Here is an 11,021-nt window from a genome sequence, read left to right as displayed (position 1 = left end):
TATTTTTTATTATTACTTTTTAACTTGTTCTAAGAAAAAAAACACTACACTAAAAAAGTTTTTTTTTTTTTTTAACTCTTTTAAAAATACTAATTAAATATCATAATCGCCCTAACAAACACACACGGCCACACCACAGGCATTCATGCCCACCTCACACTACACTAACTAGCTGACAATTACATGAAGACTGAATTGGACGTGGCCACAACAACATGTTAAGTAAGTTTACATCACGCTCTTTCCTCACCTCTGACGAGCGCATTGACGCTTCCTGTTGTGCAGCACCTGGGCCTTTTGTTTTCAGGCAACATACTAACAGTTAACACAGGCTTATTAGTGTTGACAGTGGAGTGGAGAACTGCTGCTATAGCATTAGCATTATAGACAAGACCCTGTAAGTACACAGCGCTACAAGAGTAAGAACTTTTAAGAGGTTTACTGATTCTTCCTCTCACATCTGTGCAAAAGTAACATGTCAGGCTTGAACTTTGAGGGAAGAAAATCGAGAGGATGCAAACACTAAATGTAGGTTTAAAGAAACTCAAATTCAATTCAGCCCCACCCTGTCATACTAGAACGAATATTTATATCATTAGTGTATGAAAACTTGTGGAACATGTTTAATTAAATGAAAAAAGTTATATTATTAAGGTTACAGAGATTTTTGTCACATAATGCAAGTGAACAGGGCTCAACATACACCATTTTTGACAATCCAAAATATTCAAGCAGCTTGAAAGTAAGCTCCAGCCAACAAATAAGGGTCCTTTCTAGCAGAACAACACAAAAGAATTCAATCATTTCACAAAGAACACCACTAACGTTGTCATGTATAACCAAAAATTAATTCAACAGCCTACTGAACACATACCAAAGGCCTTAAGTAACATACACTTATTTAGGTGGCTCTGATGTGGTGAACAAAGGTGTGTATGTGAGTGTTTTACAGCCCGTAGCCTGCAAGGACCTGTCGAACGTTGACGAATCAGAAACATCAGTTTCATATTTCAGCAAAGGCCTCCTGTCATCGGTCCTCTTATCGTATATTCATAGCAGCTCATAATCACGCAGGGCCCACCGCCAGCATACCTGCACAAAATATGCAAAAATGTCAACGGATGAGGGCTTCCAGCAACTTATCAGATGCAAAACAAACCTTGAAAGATGTTAATTCTGTCATCATTTCCTTCACAACCCTGTACTGACTTTATTTCGTGCGAAACAATTGAGATATTTAGAGTAGATGATCAAGCTGTGAAAGTGAATGGAGACCAGATTTTTAGGACAAGATTAGAAAATAACAAGCAAAATTCCTTACTCAATATAGTATTCAGACGGCTTTGCAGAAAAGCAGTTGAACTGATTACATTTCTGAAGCTTTTATGGTGCTTTATTGCTGTTCTTACTGTCAACCTTGACACCACCCACCTTCCAGCATTAACATTCTCTTTAGAAAAAATAATTCCCCAAATGTATGGAACAATGAATTATTTCAGTAATATATTTTATAATGATATAGTATTCATCATGTTTAGCTTTCAGCTTTATTTTGTTTTGTGCTTTTGTTGTAACTTGTTTTGATATGATGCTTCAAATTACCACTTTTTTTGTTTAAGTTAATATTTTTGTATTATTTGATTATTATTGGCAAAAATAATATAAATATAAATGTTTATAATGTGCCTTTCCCATTATATATTTAATTTTAGCTTTAAATTACAGAATTGATGACTTTATTTGGTTTGTTTTGATAATTTAAATATATACAGTGGTGTGAAAAAGTGTTTCCCCTTAATTTTTTGAACATTTTTGAAGGTTTTTATTTTTAAGGGGAAAAAAAAAAAACGAGACTACACAACCCTGTGTGAAAAAGTGTACGCCCCTAAACCTAATTACTACTAAATCAAGCATTTTCGATAACTTGTAATGAATTTGTTACAAGTTTTGTAGAATAATTTGACATATGTTTTTTAAAATTCAGAATTGTAGTAATTCTGCCACAATGGACGGTTTTTGACCATGAAACACCTTTTTAAGGTTGTGCCATAGAATCTCAATTGGATTCAGGTCAGGACTTTGACTAGGCCACTCCACTCTTATTTCAATAAATAGCAAGGCAAGATTTGATTTTGATTTGCATTTTAGTTTTAGGTTTTCCATGCATTTAATATGAATAATTTTGTATTTTTAGCTTTTTGAAATAGCTTTATTTTATTTAAAATGAACAATAACAAGAGAGATTAGTGAACAGCCTGAGTAAATGATGACAGAATGTTATGCAATTGCTATTTTATTTTTTTTTTATTTATTTTATTTTTTTCAACCATCAGACAATGCATTTAGTAGATGCAAGACAAAAATAATCAATAAGAGATGCAGATGAATGCATGTTCAAAAACAAGTCGATACTTTGATCTTGAAAACATGATGAGACAAAACAAAAAAAAACCTCACAAAGAAACAGCTCAATGACATTAAACATAAGCGCTGCAAGATCAAACATTAGACTTCAGAGAGGAAAAACCTTATGCAACGTGTTAATTACTCTCATGCGGCCTGCCATTAACATTTCATGGGCACTGCACAAATACAAAGATGTGCACAAGCTAGTAATGATATAATTGTCTGTACTGTAAAAAAAGCAGTTTAAATGGTCAGTTGTACAGTCTGTTGAGTCAAATGATGATGTTTGTGAAGCATTTGAAATGTAAATATATGTTGTTTGCTAAACTATTTTGGAAATTACTTCTTTCTTAATGCAAGACATGTGTTGACTTATTTAAAGGTGTTTACACTGTTTACATCTAATAAACTAATAATTATTATTATTTCTTTGATTTTATCTTTGACAATCTCAAATCAATTTAATGCTAGATATTGTTTACAATGAGTACTATCATTTGTGTTTTATTTAGTAATTGTACTTACAAATTTGTACTACAATTATGTAGTTACTTATATATTTTTTTCTGATTTTAATCTTATGTTCTGAATACAGGTAACATTCAAAACATTTGCTGGTAATTTAATTAAACTGTTTTCACAAAGCAATTTGATTAAATGCTGTTTAATTTCTATAATAATGGTATGATAACAGTTTTTAACGGCATGATTTGTGTTTAATTGAATATACAGGCTTCAGTTTGTACAACGATTTTATTGCTACCTATTTTCTGGCATGCGTTTTAAGTCATATTTTTCTAAAATGTAGTCGTTTTCATTTTAAAACTTGTGTTTAAAAAACAAACACAGACTGACTCTGCTATACTTTACTGGGGGATCGGTCAATGGCTTTTTTGGGATCCCCCAACAACACACACTCCCCAGCCTACTACTGAGGGACTGGGACAAGTCAGAACATGCTGAAGACACTAAAGCACACCCACTTAAACAACTCATTGTGATGCTTAGGGACTTAAAACACATTTTCCAACAAAAAAGTGACGTATAGAGTTCCCACATTTACATATATTAAAGAAATAGTTCTGAAGAATGAAAAGTGACAGTGCTTTTTTTTCTTGTCCAGTTCAATTGGAAGTCAGTTGGATCCAGTGTTGTTTTGGACCCCATTGACTTTCATTGTGTGGGTAAACGTTCTTCAATATATCATCTATTGTGATACATAGAAGAAAACAAGTCAGGGTTTGGAACAGGTCAGTACACGATGACTGTTAACCTTTCCTTTAAAGTTTGGCAGGAATTGAACATGAAGCAATGGAAAAAAAATATTTTAATTTACAATATACATTTATGAGTAAACATTTTAATCTGCATACAACTGATCACAATTTTGGTCATTTAGAGCTTTTTAAACATAAAATAAATAAGGTGTTATGTTATCAGACAATATTCAAGTAGTCACAATAAATCACTTACTGAACAAGAAAAATTACTTAAGATGGTCTTGTCTTATTCAATGTATTTATTTGTATTGTATAAACTGTATAACGTATTCATTTGTACAATTTAGATTTTGCTAAAAAAGGCATAAACACATTACAATAAAAAAGTAATTTTGCTTATTAAATAAACGTGATGATTTATATATGTTTAGATTTTTGTACTGGACAAAATGACTAATCCTTTTTTAGCAGTGCAGAGGGAATCCCAGTCTCAAAGTCCCAGCAGTTTGCAGGAATGCAAACTGAGCTAATGGGTGACAGGTAAATGTCTGCTCCCTAGCTTTTGTGGTTCTGGATAAAGACACAAAACACTCCTCCGACTAAAGCAATTACAGATCCTTTGGCTGTACACTGAGTCCCATAACTGTGTGTCGAGTAAACAGTGGCAGAATATGTCAAACATAATGATCTATAGTGCTTAATGGCCAATGTACAGTGGGCTAGCACAATACGCTCTGATTCATCAAAGAAAAATGCTCTGGTGGAGGACACAGATTTAAGTAAATATTGATTGTGAGAGCAATTATAATATTCATTTGAACTAATATGCAACCAATGGAAATGACAACTCATTATCATAAGCATATGAACAGTTTAGATGCAAAACCCTTTAAATGATATTTTCGTCTAAAATTAGCTTTTTTCCAACTCTTGTGTAGACTCAGAAATGTTACTGTTATAACGACGAATAAGCTCTTTTCATTGCCTTTAACAGTGAAATAACTCAACATTAACGTGTTCAGATGGCATTTAGAAGTTTTTGTGTCTGACCTCTTCAAACAAAATGCTATATGTGCTAATTTTTTTTTGTTTTTTAGCAATGTAATACATTCATATTTATATTTCAGCTGCATAGACTAAAAGATCATCCCATGAAGAACTTTGATCAACATTTCCTTTAAGTCAAACAGCCCTTTCAGAATTAAAAAGAAAAAAAAGAAAGAGAATCAAAACAATGTGAGGCAAAATTAACACCTGAGGACTAATAAAAAAAATAAAAAAATCACACCAGAGGTGTCACTCCTCTCATCCAACATTTTCTTACTAAACCAATCACAAAAAAAACGTATACAGAATCATATCTTATCCATAGAGGGGGGAGAGAGAGAGAGAGAGAGAGAGAGAGAGAGAGGGGGAGAGAGAGAGAGAGAGAGAGAGAGAGAGAGAGAGAGAGAGAGATTATTTATTTATTTACAGGTCCTGAGGCAAATCTGTGGGGATGCTGATCAATGACTTAGCAAAAGAAGAAAAAACTCTGCAATGTGACACATTAAGCGCTTAGAGATCATTGGGACTAGATAACATTCTCATTACACGCGTTTGAAGTCGCTCATTTACAACTTACCGATATCTGCAATCACAGCACAAAGCCTCATTCAAAATCTCTCATTTAAATCTCAGCAGGCTCATTTATACAGGCTAGTCGGCTAACCTTGTAAAACACGACTCATTTTCATCCTCTGCAACTGTTAGTGCAGGTTTTGCTGAAACGACTGTCAGTTAATCAGGAGAAAGAAACACCTCAGCTGTCTGTTTTCTCTCCCTCTCTCTTTTATTTGGCTATAAACAGCGAGCGCGAACACGTGAAGCTGTGGGCGGAGCTATGGAGCGTGAACGTAGTCTTGAGTAGCCAATCAGAGCCGAGCGCTTCTCTGGCTGTATAAATACATCCAAGCTCCAGTCTCGGCTCTCAGAAAACCAAGTAGAAGTCTTGGTGAGATCTAGGAGAAGGAATTTGGAAACATTCATATACTTTATCATTTAGAGAAAAACAGTGTCTTCGATTCTGACATTGCTTTTACGGCGTCTGTGGATATTTTGACTTAAGCCTTTTTATTCGTAAGCTTTGGATAGCATCTTCCTATCGCTCTTTTGCCAAAATGCGTCTGATCCAGAACATGTCAACTATTGCGGAGTACCCGAGCGCCGATTGCCCGTCCAGCCGGGTCATTAAGATCGCAGTCATCGGTGGCAGTGGGGTTGGCAAAACCGGTAAGTTTGTGGACAAGCTATGAGCAATTTTACATTCTCACAATACATCCTGTAATGTTCTGTGTGCTTTATCGTTAAAATTCTGGTCTTTTTCTTGCAGCATTGGTGGTTCGTTTCCTCACTAAGCGGTTTATCGGCGACTACGAGAGAAACGTTGGTAAGTTTGTCATCTTTCTAACAAGACAACCGATTTAGGAATCATTAAACCCATTTCTGCTGTTGTCAAATATATTAAACTATGCGCTTTCGCTTTACAGGCAACCTGTACTCCAGAGAGGTGCAGATAGACGGAGAACAAGTGGCCATTCAAGTTCAAGACACTCCTGGAGTTCAAGTGAGTACATATGAGCCATGCAGGAATACACTTGTTTTTTATGAGACATGTAACCGTTATAAGCGCTCGTAGAGCATCTTTCATTCATTCCCACGCTGCTACTTCACGGGTGAGAAGTGTAGAAAGAGCGCATACCTTCACCTATTGTCTTTCAGCGCTTCTTTTGTGTTTATCCGGGTTTCTGCTTAACACTTGGGGTTAATTGGCCAGCGGGGAGCCTGCTGTTGCACTCCTATATGGGGGAAGCTCGTTCATGTACAGCAAAGTCTGCTTAATTCTGCGATTTGTATCAAAGAACTGGACACGAACGATTAAACTGAACTGATTGTATAGCGTCGCAAGATCTAAACAGTCCAAAATATGTTTGCTTGACGTTTTTCTATCAGAAAAGGACGATCATTGCAACTTTGCATCAAGCTAAGATTCGTCTCATCTAAGTGTAATTCACATTTACAAAACCAATGATAAAATGTTAAGATTGAATAAACGTGTAAGGATGGGAAATGCTTTTTTTTTGCATGCTTTTAAATGTGTAAATAAAAAAGGCAATTCACACCTAAGTAAGATTTCGATGTTAATTTTTTTACCTTCAGGCCATCTAAGATTGTCTGCTGATGAATAAAGTCACATAGAAGCTGAAACTGTGGTCCTTGGTGGTTCAAATAATACAAGTCAAACAGCTGCCACTTCACTCATGACCAGTGTCTGTTGACTTGCATTTTATGAATCCAGCATAATAGTTTCAGCTTCAAAATCTGTATATTTTATGACCTGGATTAATTTAAAATAAAATAAAGACTTTGGCGAATCCTAGTCTAACTCAAACAGAGTTCTTAACTGGTCACTTTGATTCATTAAAAAGATCCAACTCTGCAGAGCTGTGGACTATTTATTTGTAGCGGCGGTTGGGAGGTTCTGCTGCTTCAGCAGTGCTCAGCGTGTTTGGGCATATGAATAAGCACTTCAGAATGGTTGCAGTAGACCAGCCCGTCTAAATTATCCCTCCGCTTTCAAAATTAGAGAATGGCTTTTAATTCAATTACAGGGCAGTTCTTTCAAAACGTCTTTAGTCAGAGATTTTAGTGCCAAGTTTGGCATGCAAGGCTGAACCAGGCAGTCATCCAAAACCACAGAACGTCTTTTTTTTGGGACTAGGGTGAAAGATTCTGTAAGTCTAGCTGGATAAATCTCCTAGCGTTTGTAGCCAATAGCAAGTGATCCTTTTGCAGCTTTAAATAAGTGCATTGTTGTCTATTGGAGAAATTTTGAACTCTAACCAAATGTGTTGCATTACTGACAGTTGTCTTTTTTTCTCTTATTTTCCAGGTGAATGCTAATGGATTGAGCTGCACTGACCACGTGTCTCGCTCTATTCAATGGGCAGATGCTGTAGTTATGGTCTATTCAGTTACAGACCGCAAAAGCTTCGATCTCATTGGCCAGCTTCACCAGCTTGTAACCCGCACTCATTCTGATAGGTCCATACCGATCATCCTAGTAGCCAATAAAGCCGATCTCCTTCATGTGAGGCGTGTTGATGCTCAAGAAGGTCCCGTGCTGTCTTCAGCATTGAGCTGCTCCTTTTATGAAGTGTCTGCCAGCGAGGACTACAACCAGGTCCACAGTGCCTTCCACAGACTGTGCGTGGATCTGGCCAAACTGCAGCCTCAGACACCCATTAATGCAACTTCATCTGTAACAGAGAAGAAAAGATCTCCCCTCATCCCACGGCCAAAATCTCCCAACATGCAGGATCTGAAGAGGCGCTTCAAACAGGTGCTGTCTGCCAAAGTCCGCACCGTCACTTCAGTGTGAACCGGGTTCCAGTACTAGTTGGAAAAAGTGCAGGATTACGAGAGAAAAGAGGAGCAGATCTCCAGAGCAGAGATGCTGAATGTGTAGGTCTCGCTCCTTGGACCATCCTGAGAGCCGCTGATGATCAGTAGACTGGTTCCAAACAGAGGCCCCCGAAACCTGACCTCTGATTGTGTCATGTTTGCTGAAATAAACAAAAACAGTGTGGTGAGCTTATATTTTCACTGGAGCGGTGAACGCCTTTGTTGCTGTTGCTGCAGACACAACAGGATTCTGGGAGATGTGGTCGTAATGCCTTAAAATGGGACAGTGCAAAGACAGAATGACTGAATAGAGACGCTATCATTAACACTGTCTTACCTGTGAACTTTTAAGACGCGTTCTCTTGGTAACAGAGAGCTGGTGAAGGCCGCTAAACCGACTGTTTTAGAAATGGCTTTTCTGAAAGGCATGGGAGAGGTTTTTTTTTTGTTCCTTCTGGTGGGCAAGGCTTTTACGGTCTGAATGCAGGCATTGTTAAAGGACAAGGCACTCAAGCTAAGCATATAAAAGGAGACAGAGAGTATGTGTATCTCTTACAGTCCTACTCTTGTGTGCAATGCCAGAATGTTTCTACTGGTTTAGTGAAAAACATTGCTTTGTGCCACTTTTCAAAAGTGGAGAAGGAGTTTGTTATTATTATTATCATTTTTTTTTTATGTAAACGCACTTTAAAAAAGCCAAAGGGCTGAAGCTCAGTTATTTATTTGTTATTTGATTGTGATGGGAAATAAAAAAGTTGTTAAACCTATTTGCTGTTTTGACTTTTTTAAAATGCACTCCCATTTCATACAATTATACACTCTGATGCATGATACAAAGCCACATTTAGTTGAGATTATCAAATAAACATAAGGTCCTATTAACAGTGTATTGTATTACTGTTTATGAATGTATACACACTCGCACACCATCATTTATAATATTGGGTCAGAAAGATTTTGGGTGTGTCTTCCTAATTAAATTAATACTTAAGTATTGTAGGGATGGGATAATAAAGGCATTTATAAGGTTAACAAATATTTCCATTTCATATTTTTACTTTCTGTTTATCAAAGACTCCTTGGAAAATGTAGCACTTCATATAAGTAAACATACAGTTGAAATTATTGAATTATTAGCCCCCCCCCCCCCCCCTGTTTATTTTTCCACTAATTTCTGAATAAGAGAAAAGAATATTGAAACAAAAATTTCTAAACATAATAATTTTAGTAACTAATTTCTAATAACTGATTTATTTTATCTTTGCCATGCTGACAGTTAAGAATATTTTACTAGATATTTTTCAGGACACTTCTATACAGTGTAAAGTGACATTTTAAAGGCTTAATTAGGTTAACTAGGCAGGTTAGAGTAATTAGACAAGTTATTGTATAATGATGGTTTGCTCTGTAGACTATAGAAAAAAATAGCTTAAAGGGGCTAATAATTTTGACATATCCATAATATATATTTTCTGATATATATTATCAGACATACTGTCAAAATTTCCTTGCTCTGTTAAACATAATATGGGAAATATTTAAAAAAAGAAAAAAAAAAAAGTCAAAGGGGGTGAAAAATTCTGACTTCAACTGTGTATATAACATGATGTAATACAACTATTATAACACAATCTTAAAAAAGGAATTTAGAGGGACTAAACAAACATAATTAAGGTGTTTTGGCACCTTTGTTAGACACTTGCTAAAGTTATTTTGGAAAATATGAAAAAATTCTTTTAAGAAATATATATTTAGAAAGTAAGTGTGTGTGTGAGAAAGGGAAGGATGAATAGAGAGAGCTTCTCTGAAAGATGTGCCACCCTTTTCTGACCTCTGCCCTCTTCCCATCTGTCACTTCTTCAACAACACTGAAGTGAGTGAAGGATGAAGAGAGAAGCTCCTGGGAGAATTAACACATGACTGATTGTAAGAAAAACTCAAGCAAAATGTGACTGTAGAAATGTACACACTGCACTGACTATGAGAACAAGACAACATTTAAAACTTGAGTATATTCCCAAACTTTATTTGAGGGAAATAATTGAGTTTTTGGAGGTTATACAGTGTAATTTGTGGAGGCAATAGGCATAAAAAAATGAGAAGGTAATTGTGATTTTTTGCCTCAGTTCTAACAATTTAGCAATTTTTTTACAGATCTCACTGAAATCAATTTATATTGCAGTTCTGAAAAAAAAAATTATGCAAAACAAACCCATCTTATTTCATACTTTGATGTAAAAAGTTTCTACACATTGGTCATGCACAACAAAATGTGAAAATATTGGAATGGGATGCTGTGGTATTCCACAAAAAAAAAAAAAAAACAGAAGCAAATTCTTTACATTTTAACAGTGTGATTTTGTTGGATCAGATTGCTCAGACACAAAAGGTGAATTATGTCAAACAGAATCTGTTTAGCTAAAATATGAAATATTTATCTGTTTAGGAAAAATATGTGTTTGTCCAGTCTTTTCACACCCCAACGTCAGGTCTGAGTCTGTCAGTGTTGAAGAGTAAGCGAGGGACATCGGAAGGTCTCAGCAACCTAGTGGACATTACGATTACCTGAGAAAAGACAGAAGAAGATTAGACAGTTTGCACACATACACCATGCAATCTTAAAAATAGGCATATTAATACATCTGTACACACCAAACCAAAAATTTAAACAAAAACAAAACATACACCATACATGCAAAACAAGACAACTGAAATTGAAAAAAAAAAATTACATTGAAAAAATAAACAAAAATTAAATCTGTACAGACAGAACAAACAAACAAACAAACAAACAAACAAACAAACAAACAAACAAACAAACAAACAAACAAACAAACAAACAAAAAAAAACAAACAAAAAACAAACAAACAAAACCAAACTAACAAAAAAAAACAACAAAAAAACCCTGTACAGACAAAAACTAAAAATCAAAACCTGTAAAGGCAACAGAC

At 35.5% G+C, this 11,021-nt stretch overlaps 2 protein-coding genes and 1 long non-coding RNA gene across 5 annotated transcripts in view; 1 reads left to right on the top strand and 2 right to left on the bottom strand.

Annotated features, from left to right (window-relative positions):
• Positions 1-599: 599 nt before the first annotated feature.
• On the bottom strand, positions 600-5,443 carry LOC108180337 (uncharacterized). Its single transcript, NR_170103.1, has 2 exons — positions 5,251-5,443; positions 600-1,092 (listed from the first exon to the last, which is right to left on the bottom strand). It is a non-coding gene; the product is annotated as an uncharacterized lncRNA (long non-coding RNA).
• A 154-nt stretch (positions 5,444-5,597) lies between these two features.
• On the top strand, positions 5,598-8,836 carry rasl11b (RAS-like, family 11, member B). The gene is given in 4 exon segments (NM_200140.1): positions 5,598-5,897; positions 5,998-6,054; positions 6,155-6,231; positions 7,558-8,836. Coding segments are annotated over 4 exon segments (735 nt in total). The 5' UTR covers positions 5,598-5,785; the 3' UTR covers positions 8,047-8,836.
• Positions 8,837-10,066: 1,230 nt separating this feature from the next.
• scfd2 (sec1 family domain containing 2) overlaps positions 10,067-11,021 on the bottom strand; it is a 271,851-nt gene continuing 270,896 nt past the window's right edge. For all 3 annotated transcript variants that reach the window (XR_012395694.1, XR_012395693.1, XM_073933239.1), the window contains exon 9: positions 10,067-10,634. Coding sequence is in view for 1 of the 3 variants with exons in the window: in XM_073933239.1 (XP_073789340.1) it covers positions 10,542-10,634 (93 nt within the window). In the remaining 2 variants the exon portion in view is untranslated. The remainder of the gene's footprint in view (positions 10,635-11,021) is intronic.

The sequence above is a fragment of the Danio rerio genome, chromosome 20 (genome assembly GCF_049306965.1).
Source record: "Danio rerio strain Tuebingen ecotype United States chromosome 20, GRCz12tu, whole genome shotgun sequence".
Taxonomy (NCBI): Eukaryota; Metazoa; Chordata; class Actinopteri; order Cypriniformes; family Danionidae; genus Danio; species Danio rerio.
The sequence above is the reverse complement of the archived record's forward strand: the minus strand, read 5'-3'. Positions and strand labels throughout refer to the sequence as shown.